We start from the raw sequence: 15,470 nt of genomic DNA on the forward strand, positions 1-15,470 counted from the left end.
GTTTCTGTTTCTGTTTTTGTTTCAGTTAGACTGGGCCACACGGTAAAGAGCCTTGAATGCCAAGCTAAGTAAGTTGCAGTTAGCAGGAAAGACAAAAAGTTTTGAGTGTGAGCAAGTCAGTAAGGGGGGAGGGCCCAGGCAGTGAGCTGGAATCTGAAGAAAGATCACAGTAGGTGGCTAGGGGAGCAAAGATATGATCTGGACCTGCATCAGAGGGATGTGCCCCAAGGCCTAGGGGCAGGCCAGGCCAAAGGTGCTAAGCCCCAGCTGATGCAAAGAGGGGGAGGGATCTAGGGCATTCCTGGGACTGGCTGAAGATGAATGGCAGAAGGAAGGGATGGGGAGCTACTCTAGGAGGAAAGATGATACTCGAATTTTAGTCATGTATTTGAGGTCACAGTGGACTATGCCAGACAATAAAACAGACAACAGTTCTACACTGGAGATGAGGAGCCTGAGGCTGGAGAAATCAAAGGTACTTTTTAATGGCCCCATACTGTAGAAGACCAAGGTCAGCCCTTGAGACAGGGAGATGTCCCTTCTGCCTAGCCCCCACCTGTCCTCACTGCCTCCTCCTTTGGGGGTGATACAGGGCTTTCAGGGCCTGTGGTTTCCACCCTGCCTTCCAGCTGCCAGAAGTTCAGCTGGAGGGAGTTGGAGGGAAGCAAGGCCAAGCAGACCCATCTCGGGCCCTTTCCAGGGCTACAAGGTTGGCAGTTGTAACTGCTTCTCTTATTGGCACCAACCCTGTGTCAGATAGTTTATACAGATTTTGCCTCATCACCCTAAAAACCCTAGTGAGGGAAATACTGTTTTTATTCCTGTTTTATAGTTGGAAAAACCAAGACCCAGAGAGGTCACCTTGTCTAAGTCACACAGGAGGAGGAAGGACCCTAGAATTGTGCCCAGGGCTCTCGGGCTCCGGGCGTAGGCTCCCACTGCTTCAATATCCATCTGTGTGCCACTTTGCTGGGCAGAGGAGAGCAAAGGAAGATGGAAGGGAGGCAACAGAAGACTGTGACTGTGGTTAGACCCTGCTGTCCCCTCAGCAGCCATGGGGGCCAGACAGGAGCTGAAGGTCAGATGGGGATCTGACCTCCTTGTTTTGATAGACAGACTCTGAGGTGTCCCCTGATGACTCCTGACTCCTGTTGTTCTTGCCTTTGGATAACCTCCTCCCCTTTTGTTGTGTATGACACCTGTGACCAGCCTCTCGCAGGAGAACGTGGCAGCAGTGGAGGGCTATCCCTCCCATAAGTGTGTAGGACTCCGTCTTGTTAGTTCAGTGGCTCTAGATCCTCCCCTTGCTGGCTCAATGGAGCAAGTGGCTGTATTGGAGAAACCTGTATGGCAAGAAACTTGGAGCAGTCTCTAGGAGCCGAGGGCAGCCTCTAGGAGCAGGAAGAGTGACACTCGTTCCCATGCCTGAAAGGTAGAGGACTCTGCCAACAGCCTGTGCTTGGAAGTAGGTTCCTCCCAGGTGAGCCCTCCAGAGAATAATGCAGCCCAGCCAGCACAGTGCAGGCTTGGCGGCCCCTGGGCTGTGCGTGCCTGGGCTCCTGAGTCACAGAAACTGAAGAGAGTAGATGAGGGTCACTTTAAGCGGCTGAGTGTATGATAACTAGTTAGATAGCGGAAGAAAATGAAGGCACTCAGGAGCAGTGACCTTCCTTTCAAAAAGTTGGCATGGCTGCCGGCATGGGCCTGGGATGAATATGGAAAGAGAACAAGCAAGGAGGGCAAAGGAGGTGAGGGCGTTGGCACTTTGCAGGCCCAGAGCCCTCTCCTGGCCCCAAGGCCCCAGCCAAATGCCGTGCCAGAAACTGGGCTGCACGGCACTTTGCAGGGACTGCTTCCCTGTCCCATAAACTCCAGAGCTAGGCATGACCCCCCGGCTCTCCCCCAGCCTGCAGGCAAGGGCCGAGCAGCTATGTGCTGCTGTTTGCCAGACTGGGACTCTCCACTGTCCTGCGGGTGACCAGGACATCCCTGCTGACCGTCTTGCCCACCCAGCCCTCCGCTTTTAGCCCTCACATCCTGCCGTAGGCTAGCTCTGAACGGGGGTGCCCCATGGCCCTGGGCCACTGCCCAACTCTCCACAACCCTCCATCAGGCCTGTGTCCTTCAACAGGCTGTCTCCCAGGCCACTGTGCACTCCCTGCTGTCCCCACTCTTGAGGGAACAGCCTCTGCAGGCCACAACTGAAAGTAGCAACCAATGTCCCCACAAAATAAAGCATTTTTTTTTTCCTCTAAGGGCCTCCTGCCTGGAGGAGGCTCTGGGATGTGTAACGCCTCCCTGCCTGAAGCCCACAAGCTACACAATTCAAGGAACTTCAGTGAAACCCGCTGGGGACCATCTCTTATTATGCAATGAACCAGAATGGACTTGGCTTTGCAAAGTACCACGCGAAACCAAACCCCAATTTTTATTTCTTACTGAATTCAAAGGCTATTTCAGAAAAACCAAAAAGAAAAACAAAGGAGTTACCTAAAAGAAACAAACCATACATTGCATTTTCTGACACTGCTGGGCTGGAAGAAAACAAAGCGTATGCTTTATGCCAAGCCTGAAATGAATGAACTCTTCTTTCTGCCCAAGCGCTTGGATTGGTTTTCCTAGCTAGAAAGGGACAAGATGGGGGAAGATATGGAATCCATGCCTTCCTTCCTTTCAGAAGTACCCGGGAGCGAAAGCCAGCAGTGGCTGGGCCCCAAGGCAGGACACAGACCTCCCCAGGGCCTGGATCTTCCTCTCCTCAGTGATGCACCATGAAGGCAGGATGAGGGAGCTCCTCCTAGGACCCTGGGCCTGACCACCAGGACGGCAGGCCAGTGGTGGGCCCCAGCAAGCTCAGGAAGCCGTCCCTGGGGCCGAAGTGCCGGGTGGAGAAGGCAGGAGGCAAGCACCAGGTCTGAAGTGAGGCGAGCTGCATGGACCTGGAGGGGCACGCTGATTCCGAGTCCAAAGGCCTGAGCGGGAGCTCTGCTAGCAGCCGACTCAGCCCTGGGCCAGTCACATAGCCCATCTAAGCCTCCGTTCCCTTGAAGATAAAATAGGGATACAGTTTTCCTGCCTTCCTCACAGGGCTGTTGGGAAGATCAAAGGAAGATGAATCCTGTTGGCCCAGCATTAGGCTGTTACAGGGAAGGCTTACAGTCCCAAACAGGTGTCCCACAGGACCTCACTTCATGTTTTCTGAGGTCATGGGGACAAGAGAGGAAGAAGAGGAGCAGGAAGCCTGCTCACTGCAGCTCCTTGGACACTCCCCCGATGAGTGTCCAATGCCTGTGTGCTGCCCCTTCCCCAGCAGGAGCTGGTGGCTGGAAGCCAGGGCCAGGTTGGGGGATGGAGAGTGGGGGTAGCCGGGACCGGGTCGTGGGGCAGAAGACTGGGGCTGGGTTAATGAAGTATGGATTGACTGGCCCAGGTGCTGATTAGCTCTGGCATTGGGCTTTTCCTGAGCAGTGGCAGCAGAATCAATACTAATCCCTTGATCCCATTAGGGGCTCCTGCGGGTCTCAGGGACAAAGTCTGTGCCTCTCTTTGAGAGGCGCGCTGTCTGGGGCTAAAGGGTAATGCTAGATAGAGCCTTGACCAGCATCCCTCCCACTATCTTCTTTTAAAATTTCCCCTCTCTCTGCCTCCTGTAGCCACATCCCTGTTCCCATGCTCAAAGGTCTGGTGCCTTCCCCAGTCACTCTGGCTGCCCTAGCTCTCTCCGCCCACCCACCCCCTCCTTCTGGGTCCAGACCAGTCAGGCTGGCTGTGCTTCTGTGTGGGGAGGCCTCAGCATCTGCCTCTCAGCCCCAGTGTCTCAGGCTCCCAGATGACAGAGGACAGCTTTTTCCCCTCACACATGCAGCAGAAGCTCTCTTAACAAGCCTTTCCTCGACTGACTGCGCACGTAACTGATGTTCTCCACCCCATCTGTAAAGCACAGGAATGGCTGCCTGTGGAAGCATGGTGCTGGACCTCCCCTCTGGCAGCTTGTACCAGCTGAGCCGCATGCTTACGGAGAGGCCATAATGATTGCTCCCAGCCTGTTTACAATGGTCATGCTTGCTGTCACCATCATAGGATATTATAGGAACCACATATTGCAAAGAAATAAATGTGTTGTCTCTATGAAAACTAAGCTGAATGCTCTCAAAAGACTGCATAAGATGACTCCAGGGGGAAAGTTCTCCAAATTAGGTGAAGATGTGTGTCATAAAAAATGTCATAAAAAAATCTTAGAGGGTACAGCACTTGAATTGCTCACCAGGTATCCTTCAGGGCCTGGACCACTTCAAAGACATCATCACTGGAGGGCACAGGCAGTGCGTGGTGGTGAGGAAGATGTCAGAAAGGCAACATGGAACTCACCTCAGCTGTCTCCTGGCTCTAGGAAAGGCTAAGGCCCTGTGTCGAAACAAGCTAGCCAGTGCTGAGTGGTTTGGATTTGGGGAAAGTAACCACATACAGGGCAGTCCTGGGAAAACATCACCTATTGAGCTCTTGGCACTTTAAAAGTTACTTAAGTTGAAACATATATCATATGTGCGTATTTTGAAGGACTCTTCACTTTAATGGATTCCTTTGACTAGCCAATTACTGTTCCCAGTCTTATTGGGTGACATGGCTTTAACATCCTCCAGAGACAAGTGACTTGGATTGTTTCTGAGCTTGTTTGTAACTAAACTCCATCAGACACGCACACAGACACACACATACACACACACACGTGCGCACACATGCACTCTGCAACATGAGTACTCATCACACATCACCCTGAGTGTTGTTAAGGGAGCCTCAAAGACACCTGTGTAAAGTCCCTACCTCCCTCTCTCTGGGCTGGGAGATCCTGGAAGGAAGCCCCTACCTCCCTCCCCCATGCTGCTGCTTTGCTTTGCTGATAGAATGCTGAGTTAATATTTGTTGAATGTAATTAAATAACGCTCCTCTTCAGGGACTAGGGGCATTGATGTGGTTTTCGTTTGAACACCTGTAGGCTCAGGAGGAAGCCTTTCTATCCACTTGGAATCATTCAGCCTTGAAGCCAACCTGGCCTCCAGCTCTGCCTCCCCAGGCCCAGCATCTCCTGCTCCGCCTGACTGTCTCTGTCCCATTCTTGGGCACTTCCTTCAGGATCCCAGATGGCCCCTGGTTCTCATACACAGACCATGACACCCTTAACCCCAGAGACAACTTCTTATAAATAGGTCTTCCCAGACATGGACACTCTCTGTAGCTATTAAATCATGACTATGTTCCATACAAAGTTGTTAGTTTGGCTTCCTGCCTTGAATGCCCACCTGGCCCCACTTTTCCCACATAAGGCATTTCTTCTTTGTCACAGAGGCCTAACGGTCTCAACCTCAGGTTGAAGCTGGTCACGGACAGGGGTGACCAGGGTCAGATGGAGAGTCACGGCCCCAGCAAGGCCCCTGCAGTTTCCCATCAGCCACCCCTCACAGCCTCCACTCAACGCTTCTTCAGGCAACCCACTCTTCCTGACCTTGCCTCCTCCCCTCTGCTGGCCTCTGGGTGTGGTCAAGCACCTGTTCCATCTTTGTGTTGATTCTTGTGCCCTAGCCAGTGAGGGCCCAAAGGAATTCTGAGGTCTGAGCCTGCAACCACGGGCAAGCTACTGCCCTCCCCCCAAGGCACAAGCAGAAGAGCAGGCTGTGGCGAGGTGGTCATCCTTGCACTGCCATCTCCCACCCAAGCCCAGGTCTGGGGTAGGAGTAGGTGCAACTCCCAGGACCCTCCCCTGCCCCAGGTCCCACTTTCCACAAACCTGCCCCCTGCTGGCCAGCCAACTTTCTCCAAGGCTGAGGGCTCTGTGCGGCTTAATAACTGCCTGGTAATGAGCTCCACGATTTTGCTACTATGCTTATAATAGCCTCCATTAAAGTTATGGGGTTTTCAAGCCGTAATGGCTTCCAGAGTAATTAATGCACAACTGGGTTTATTGCTAAGTTTATTTTTAGAGCTTTTCTCCCTCATTCCCTCCTCCCTTTCCTTTCATAAATGTTTTGACCAAAAAGACTAGATAGGATCAAAATTATCTCCAGAGCCCCCTTACACCCTTGCCTACATCCTAACCCCAGAACCCGCTTCCTGCTCCCACCTCCAGGGAAATTCTTGGACCCCACGGTGGAGGCAGCTTTTGCGAAGAAGGTTGGCTCTGAAGCAGCTCTAGACCAGGGTCTTTGTGTAGACCTGTGCTTACCCTGCACCTGAGCCGGCTTTGAGGCTCTGGGACCTGGAACCTCTCTTCCTATAGTCCCACTGACAGCGTGGGGGCAAAGGATCAGCACTTAGGTCTGGCTTTACCATGACCTGATTACAGCCTTGGACAAGCACTGATCTTCTCTGGCCTCAATGACTTCCTTGTGAAATGGGGTTACAACGGTAGCTGTGGTCAGAGGTGCCATGAGGATTGAGTGTAATGTGTTGAGTGTCATTTCTGAACATCACCAAGTGCTGCCTAACAGCTTGTTATTACGAACGACAGCCCAAGCAGACAAGCTTGGGGAGGTTGAGCAAGTGCCAGAGGTAGGAGGCTTGGGGTAAGGGGCTCCCCAGAGGGGGAAAATTTAAAAGCAGGCAAGTGCAGGCACTGAGCAGGCTGAATTTGCATGCAGTAGATTGGCCCAGAGCTTGCCTCTCTGGTGCTTTCTCCACCCTGGACTTAACCCTCCCCAAGATGAAGGACATTTGGAAAAGCTTCTTTTTTAATCACTAAGAATCCGAAGGAACTCTCCCAACCAGGCCTCCTAGGAGCTCCCCTGTCCTCCATCAAATGTGGCCTGAGATCACCCAGCCAAACTGAGGCCTTGACTCAGCTCTTTGTAGCCTTGTCCGTGGCCTTGGAGTTGGGGGCGCAGGCTGGGGGTGGCAAGAGGTCACCCCACTTCGTCCTACTGAGCACACAAGAACCAGATAAGCCTCCTGGGGTAGGACATTGGGTTCTGTCACCTGATGGGGGCCATGAAAGAGGAGTTTTAGAATTATTCTCCCTGCTCTGTGTCCACATCGTTTGTCCCTGCCTGTAACCTTTCAGCCTGGGGGACTTTCCATTTCCCTGAGGAAGGTGGGGCCGCCTGTTTACCACCTGCCTCCAAGGAAATGGTGGAGGGAGAGCAGGCCTCTCGTAGGTAGGTGGCTGGCGGGGACGTGCTGGCTGAAACAGCGGTGCTCTTCACTGGAAGACATACTTCTTCCACAAGGTGACAAACCTATTTGGAGAGAGGACCAGACAAGGAGAGGAAAACACACTGTTTCCCAAGCTGGGTGGGTGGGGGTCGGACAGAGGTTCTCCTTGACCTTGGCTCTTGACACTGCCAGAGGGGGAGAACATGTGCTACCGGGGCTGGACTAGGCAGCTGCCATTTCCAAGGCATATCACTGCCCAGGGCTGGGCGCTAGAGGCAGTAGGCATGCCAGAACCAGCCAAGGGCTGCCTGGATCCTGCATCTTGCACAGGGCTCAGCACAGAAGGAGAAAGGAAAGCAGAGAATAGGGTGTGACAGTCTCCACAGTGGTCACGAGGGCTCTGTGCCTACTGTCCTTGTCACACAAGACAAGGCCCAGAGAAGGATGCTGCTGACAGACACTCACTCTGCAGAACTGAGGCTACCGGGCTCATCCTACTTACAGAAAGGGAATCTCTCCTGGAACCCCGTTGTTTGCATTGTAAGTGCTGTCTCCTCAGCATATGGCAGCCTCAACAGGGACCCTCTTCACCTTGCTGATATCCAAGCCATGTGAAATTCACAAAAATTCCCAACGTGATGTTGACAAAGGGAAGGCACTTGCTGCGTTTCCTTCTGGGGCCTCTCCCCAAAAACATCTTTTGTTGGCCCTCACCCCAAAGTTGACCCCTTTATCTAGGCTATGAAAGAAACCATCTGGACACATGTGGACATCAGAGTAGCTAACAGGTCTTGAGTTACTCACTCAAGGTACCAGACGCCATTCTGTGGCCTTTGTGGGTATGAACTGATTTAATTCTCAAAACCTTGTGAAATAGGTAGTGATCATACCCCGTTTCACAGATGAGAAAACAGAGAGGCGCAGAGAGCACCCATAACTTGGTAAAGAGCATATGGCTTATTGGTGGCAGAGTTGGGATTTAAAACAAGGCACGTGTGTCTCAAGGTCATGCCCGTAACTTCTGTGCCCTGCTGAATCATGTAACTGGGCACCACCATGTCCCCATGCCTGGGGGGGACAGAAGTTCATTTCATTCAGGCAGGCAAGCTGGGGCAGTCCTCAGGGAGATGGCAATCCACACTCCACTGGGAAGACCCCAATGCTGTGAGCCCCACAGCAAGGCCCCAGGTCTCTGGCCATCCTGTTCTGCTCTCTCTTGCAGGTGTCCACTTCACAGGGTTCCTGATCGTGCCCTTGGACAGCCACCCCTTCTCAGTCTCTGGTCTGGCCAGACTCCGCAAACCTGCTTCCGCAATGGGTGGGTTGTGAGTGCTGGTAAGACCTGCTAGCCAACATTCGGCTTCTCTGCTCTCCCTGTGCCTGGCCTGCCCGGCCCATTCCTATTCTTTTCTCCCCTGTGCTCACCACTGTCTGCTGCCGTCGCCCCTGGGGCCACCCTTCTCCTGACCTTGCCACCACTCAGGTAACGAGGAGCTGTGGGCCCAGCCAGCCTTGGAGATGCCGAAAAGACGGGACATCCTTGCGATTGTCCTCATCGTACTGCCCTGGACACTACTTGTCACCGTGTGGCACCAGAGCACCATCGCGCCTCTGCTCACCACGCACAAGGGTGAGCCCCCCCAACCTCTGGCCCCAAGTCCCAGCCAGGCTTCTGTTTTAAGAATGACCACAACCAACAACGATGGAGCTCATGGTTTCATTTATTAGGCAGCTGGGAGGTCAATGACCTTACCTTTAGGGATGTCTTGGTCCCTTTGGGAATATGAAGAATATCCCCACACATATGTATGCCCAGAAACACACACACATGCACAGAGACATGTACAGAGACACACATGCAGAGACCCCACACACAACTCTGCATCCAGTCTCCGGACGTGTAAGAATTGGTTGCTCTCAGCTGTGGGTAGCGAAGGATGAATGGACAGGATTTCTGGCCTGTGTTTTAAAACTCTTCAGGGAGAGCATAATGTTTGGTTCTTTTTCCTGCTTAGGCAACTCTGACCTACCCAGTCCTACCTAGTGAAAATAGGCCTGGTTAGAGAAAAAGTCCCACAAAGCACTCGTGAATGAACAGGCTGGAACGAGGTTCTCCTGGCTCTGAGTCCAGAGACTTCCCACCAGGCTGCCTTTCCTTCTCATACTGGGCTCCCTGTGCCTGGCCCCTTCGAAGTGCCCTTCATCTAGCCTGTCCCCTCATTCCTTGGTCTCTCATCTCACACTCTTCTACCCTCCAGTGTACTCCATGCACACACAGCCTCAATCCTCTAAGGCAGCAGTTATCCTATTGAAACGTACATCACATTACAGGATAAAATAAAAAAGCACCCAGGCCCATCCCAAAGAGCCATTGGATCCAGGGTAGGGCCTGCAGATCTAACATGGAGCTCATAAGCCCAAGTGATTTGGATGCCGTCAGTAGTCAAAAATCCTAGTCACAAGCCAGGCTGCTTCACAGGTATGCAGTGGGTCCTGCTCAGCCCCAGCAGTTCCTGAAGCTTCCATGAGGAAGACTTTCCAGGCTGAAGATCAAGGAATTCTCACTGCCCAATGCTGAGCACTTAGAGCCTCTCCTGACATTTATCCTCCACCATCTATCTTTGGTGCTCTTCATTTTGGAATTGTTATCCCACAACCACATCATTCCAGAAGGGTGAAAGCTACCATATGTAAAGTGACATAATATCATGTGGATTCCATTCTTGGCAGAGCTCTAGGGTCAGAGGTGTCCGAATGTTTTGCTAAGCACCGATGCTGCTGCCTGGGGTTGTGGAGCTGGCATTCTGTCTCCTGAGTATACCAAGAGGGGCTGAACGAAAGCCTCTGAAATCATGTCAGGGTGGCTGGGAGGCCTTTGTGACTCAGACATTGCAGAAGCCCTGAAGACAGCACAAAGGGCTAAGATCACACTGTGGCCAGGTCAGAAGGCATAGAGAACCTTCCCAGGGCCCAGACCCACCTGTTTGGGAGGACTTAAATGGAAGAAAAAGTGGGGAAGATGGCTTTGAATCTTTCTTCCCATGCCTCAGTTTCACTGACTGCAGAATAAATAAACCCTTATATATCTTGATCAGAATCCCCAACACCCATCTCTCTTACCTCAACTTTGTTGTTTTCCCAGTTTGACCCCAAAACCCTTCCAAAATGTCGACTTTGATCAACAGAGCCTGAGCCAGTCTCCTGACATGTGCGTTCACACCCTTGGGGGCATGGTGTCTCCTGCCCCAGTTGCAGGTTCCATCACTGTATGTCTTATTGTACTGTTGACCTGTGTGAACTCCCTAAGAGCCAGAGCTGGTACCACCTCCCAGAGCCCAGCGGCACACCTCATACAAGCACCATACACACCCCATCTGCTGACAATGATGGGAAGAGGAGAGGTGACAATGGCTGACTCCCAGCATCCTCTCTAGGACCATACCTCTACCCCATGGTGAGAATGCTTCTTTCATCCCTTCTCTGGCTGCGTGAAGCCATGCAGACACAGGGCTGGCAACTGTTCTCACTCTACACACGAGGAAAGAGAACATGCCTAGCAGTGTTCTGAGTCTTTTACGTATATTGACTTAGTCCTAGAGTAACTCAGTAAAGTCAATGCTATTATTAGCTCCATACTACAGTTGCTAACATTGAGGCATCAGAAGCTGAGGAATCTCCCCAAGGGCAGTAGTTAATGATAGAACTGAACAGAGTCTGAGCCCAGGCATTCAGATTCCGGAAGTATGTCCTTTGACTTTTACCACCTCCTGCTGAGATGCTGTGAGAGCAGTGAGGGCCACACAGTTGTTCAAACAAAAAGACTTAACTTGTAGAGGAGGGGCTCATTAAAAGCAAGAATACTAATGGCCCTGATTTCCCCTCTTGATAGAACTACTAGCATCAGTAATGAGGAAAATGTCCAGGATCTAGAAAAATGTTGGTTTAGAGCTGCCCCAGCCAGAACAGGTTGCCTTCAGGAAGGAATGGGTTCCCCGTGGCTGTGAGTGTTTCACCAGAGGCCAGGGCTCTGCAAGGTTCCACACACTGTCCCTCGTGGTGTCTCGGGGAGTAACGCTTATACGCTAGAAGGATGTTAGCACAGCTGGGGTCAGTGGTACAGCTAATCTTCCAGACGGTTGAATGAGTCCAGAATGTACAGATAGGGAGATTGACATGGAAGCAGCAGAAGAGCTAAACCTAGGTTTCCACTCTGTCTTTTGGTGTAGGCCAAAATTTAAGAACATCTAAAAGTACAAACAATGAGTTCAGGATTCACAATTATCCTGACAACCATAGGCATAACCCTGGAAGGAAATGTGATACTTAAGGATGAAATTCTACACCAGGTTTCATAAGACCAGGAAGGGGGTGGCCCCACTTAAGTAGAAATTTGTGAAAAATGGGGCTGAGCCAAAGTCAGGCTCATCGAGTCCACAGTGTGATGTGGCTAGAAAAATCCTAAGGCTGGGCTGGGCCTCTGTGGCAGCTACACCAGTGCAGGGGGCAAGCGCAGGCAGCTCTGGCCAGATGGGGAGGGCAAAGCACTAGAGTGGGCAGCATCCCGACACTGTGTCATATAAAACCCAAAACATTTCAGAAGTGGGAAGGCAGTCTTGGAATTTGGCCAGCCACGCTCAAATAGCTACAGAGTTGTCAAATGTGAGAAGGAGGAAGAGGTTATTTCTGTGCCCTTTCAGGAGTCAGACCTAGGAAAATGCCCGAGAGAATTCCAAGGATGCAGCTTTCTCTCTTAGCTTAAAAGCTAGAGCCCCAGGCAGGTTTCGGATGACAATCCTGCAGGAGTGGAGGAGAGGTTTGTCTTAGCGGGACGGGTGGCCTCCTGCCCAGTACCTGAGGCCAGAGCCAGGCCTGCGCGGTCCGTCCACACACCGTGTGTCTCCCAACCCCACAGATGACGGCAGTGACCCCCGGCGCGACGTGCCCCCGGGTGCTGACCCCCGGGAATACTGCATGTCGGACCGTGACATCGTGGAGGTAGTGCGCACGGAGTACGTGTATACACGGCCCCCGCCGTGGTCGGACACACTGCCCACCATCCACGTGGTGACGCCCACCTACAGCCGCCCGGTGCAGAAGGCTGAGCTGACGCGCATGGCCAACACGCTGCTGCACGTGCCCAACCTGCACTGGCTGGTGGTGGAGGACGCGCCGCGCCGGACCCCGCTAACCGCACGCCTGCTGCGCGACACCGGCCTCAACTACACGCATCTGCACGTGGAGACGCCCCGCAACTACAAGCTGCGCGGCGACGCCCGCGACCCGCGCATCCCGCGGGGTACCATGCAGCGCAACCTGGCCCTGCGCTGGCTGCGTGAGACTTTCCCGCGCAACTCCAGCCAGCCGGGCGTGGTGTACTTCGCCGACGACGACAACACCTACAGTCTGGAGCTCTTTGAGGAGGTGTGGGACGGGGCAGAAGGCGGGGAAGTGGTGGGGAGGATGCCGGCTCAGGGCCTCTGGTGTGGGGCCCCGGGACTCTTCCTGAGGGGCCCTTTGGAATGGGTACATAGAGAAAACTTGGGGTTTGGCCGGGTTGGGGGTGGGGGCGGGGGGAGGATGCGGGTGCCAGTGCCAATTGGGGTCCGTGTAGACTGCGGGTAACCAGGGAAGAGATGAAGAAAACTCACAAGTCTCATTTGTCACCACTAGTTAAAGGGAAGAAAGTTGTTGGTGGTGAAGTTCTTAGACCAAAGTCTTGGCCTTAGAAGCATTGTCTCAGTAAAGGCCTCGAGTGGGGTCATTCTATGTGGAACAGCTTGTCCTTGGTGTTTGTGAGTCATAAGTCTGGGGCAGGGGAAGGAGTCATTCTAGACTCTAAATTGGAAAGATGGAGGTTTTGCAGGAGAGGAAGCTGGACTGCAAGTCTTGCAGAGAAGAAGCATGTCAGCTGGGTGAGAGGTCAGGCCTTGTTCGCAGTGAGGCAGGTTTCCCTATAGGTGTCCCCCGTGGAGAATGCATCTGGAGACAGGGCTGGGCTGGATCCCCTGGTACGGCTTCAGATGGCCTGTCTGCATAGAGTTAATCGAGTTCCCCTTCTCTGGGGACAGGTTCCATTCCCCATCAGCAGTGCCACCTGCCCTGACTCTGGATCCCCTCTTGTAGATGCGCAGCACCAGGAGGGTGTCTGTGTGGCCCGTTGCCTTCGTTGGTGGCCTTCGGTACGAGGCCCCACGGGTCAACGGGGCAGGGAAGGTGGTCGGCTGGAAGACAGTGTTCGACCCACACCGACCATTTGCAATAGACATGGCTGGATTTGCCGTCAACCTGAGGCTCATTCTACAGCGTAGCCAGGCCTACTTCAAGCTGCGTGGTGTGAAAGGAGGCTACCAAGAAAGCAGCCTCCTCCGAGAACTTGTGACCCTCAATGACCTGGAGCCCAAGGCAGCCAACTGCACCAAGGTAAACCCTCCCAGAACTGACACCTATAATGCAAGCTTTTTCCAGCCCATCCAAACCCTCCTTTAGATCAGAGGGAAGGAAATAAAGACCTCAAAACAGCCCCGCAAAGGACCAGCCTAGAGCCATGCCTTCCTAGAACACCCTCCTAGGAAGGTAGTTTATCCCACCCAAGGCTGTCACACTAAAGTCAAGCAGGGAAATAGAGAGAGTCAGTGAGCAGGGCCAAGGGTTACCTTTCCCCCAAAACCTCCACACAGCACAGCTCTGCAACTGCCCTGCCAGAAGTGTGTGCACATATGTACGAACACATGCCTGCCTGGGTACATGCACACACATGCATGGGCGCACACACGCATGCATGCACGTGGACAGGCACACACCACTTCTGGTTTGGAATTCTCCAGCTAGGGCCTAAACTATCACTAGTTTGATCCGAATCCTCCTGAAGAAATTCTTCCCTCTCTGGAGGGACCTATGAAGAAATACAGGGGAAGACAAAAAGCAAGAGGTTTTGGAACTGATCTATTTTCTGTAGCTATACACCTTTTGTTTCCAACAGATATTTTGAATGCCTCATATGTACAAACAGCAAGAATGTGGGGGTGGGGGAGGTAGGTGGGAATAACAATAGAGAAAATCTTGATGGAACGGGGTCAGAACAGGAGGGGCAGGAAAAGTACTCGCAAAGCGTAGGAGAGAGCAGGGAGGTGGTGGGCTGAGGTCAGGGGGGCCTGCCGCATGCTGTTTCATGTCTCTGGACACACAGATCCTGGTCTGGCACACACGGACAGAGAAGCCAGTGCTGGTGAATGAGGGGAAAAAAGGCTTCACTGACCCTGCTGTGGAGATCTGAGCCCCAGGATTCAGGTATGGCAGGGACGAGGGTAAACCACACACTCGATGCACATCAAGTTTGGATGCAGAATAAATCTGCAGAGGCTTTTCCTCTCGTTTTTAATTGTGGGAGGACAGGGCAGAAGAGGGCAAGAGCAGAAGGGGCATAGCTTCAGCTTTCCTATCATGTTCACAACTGCCTGCTCACAGAAGACCGCGGAAGGGGCATGGCTGAAGTCCTCGTCCCGTTGTGCCACATGGAAGTTCACAAGAACCAACTTCCGTCACACAGCTGGGTCCTTGTGCCACCAGCTCCTTGGAAGGCCTCACCTTCTAGACATGGCCTCATGACAGCCTTCTGTCATTACTGCTATTATCTTGGCCACAGCTCCAGTCCCGTTGCAGGGTGGTGCTATGTAGACTCTTTCTCCGAGGCTCTGTCTTCCCCTGTGGTCTTCAGCCATGCTTCTGTGACAGGGACCCCTCGCTCCCTGCCTCCACCTCATCAAGCACATCCATGTGTTTCCTAGTAGTAACCGTGTCGTGCTGAGCTGAAAGCAGGGACCCTAGAGCCTAGTTCAGCCTCCAGGCCTACCACTTTTCACCCTTTGACTTAACTTACTTTCTCTCAGTCTGTTTTTTGATCTGTAAAATGGGTTTTGGGGGGCACCAGAAACAATCTTTGGTACCCAAGAAGTCATATAGGTATTGCTATTTTTATTTGATTCTTTAAAACTTTCTATGGAAGTAGATCACAGGATCTATCTATATTTTAGAGGTTAAGAAACAGTGTTCAGAAAAGCTATATGAAGTGAATTGTGCCAGCTGATTGTCCAAGTCAGGAAGTTTCTGTGGGCTTTTCTATGTCATTACAGAGGTGAGAGCTCAGACAGCGGGATACACCTCTGTCCACTGGTCCCAGAGTTAAGCTTCAGCTTTCCTATCATGTTCACAACTGCCTTGCCCACAGGAGATCACAGGGTGTCAGTCTGCCTGCTTTGTGTCCTGAACCAAAAAATCAGCTTGACCAGTGTGGCTGAAAATGCATCAGTCCAGAGCCCTGTTCCCTGCCT

General features: G+C 52.5%; 1 protein-coding gene across 2 annotated transcripts in view; it reads left to right on the forward strand.

Annotated features, from left to right (window-relative positions):
* The window catches only part of B3GAT1 (beta-1,3-glucuronyltransferase 1), a 30,006-nt gene that overhangs the window by 12,124 nt on the left and 2,412 nt on the right, over positions 1 to 15,470 (forward strand). The window contains exons 2-6 of one of the 2 annotated variants that reach the window (XM_045080326.1): positions 8,366 to 8,478; positions 8,627 to 8,773; positions 12,056 to 12,564; positions 13,267 to 13,563; positions 14,330 to 14,430. In XM_045080326.1, the coding sequence (XP_044936261.1) occupies positions 8,662 to 8,773; positions 12,056 to 12,564; positions 13,267 to 13,563; positions 14,330 to 14,416 (1,005 nt within the window). In that variant the 5' untranslated portion in view covers positions 8,366 to 8,478; positions 8,627 to 8,661 and the 3' untranslated portion in view covers positions 14,417 to 14,430. The remainder of the gene's footprint in view (positions 1 to 8,365; positions 8,479 to 8,626; positions 8,774 to 12,055; positions 12,565 to 13,266; positions 13,564 to 14,329; positions 14,431 to 15,470) is intronic. The other variant, XM_045080325.1, reaches the window with a different exon arrangement.

Source organism: Mustela putorius, unplaced genomic scaffold (assembly GCF_011764305.1).
Source record: "Mustela putorius furo isolate JIRA1106 unplaced genomic scaffold, ASM1176430v1.1 tig00000460_pilon_pilon_pilon, whole genome shotgun sequence".
In the NCBI taxonomy this organism is placed as follows: domain Eukaryota; kingdom Metazoa; phylum Chordata; class Mammalia; order Carnivora; family Mustelidae; genus Mustela; species Mustela putorius.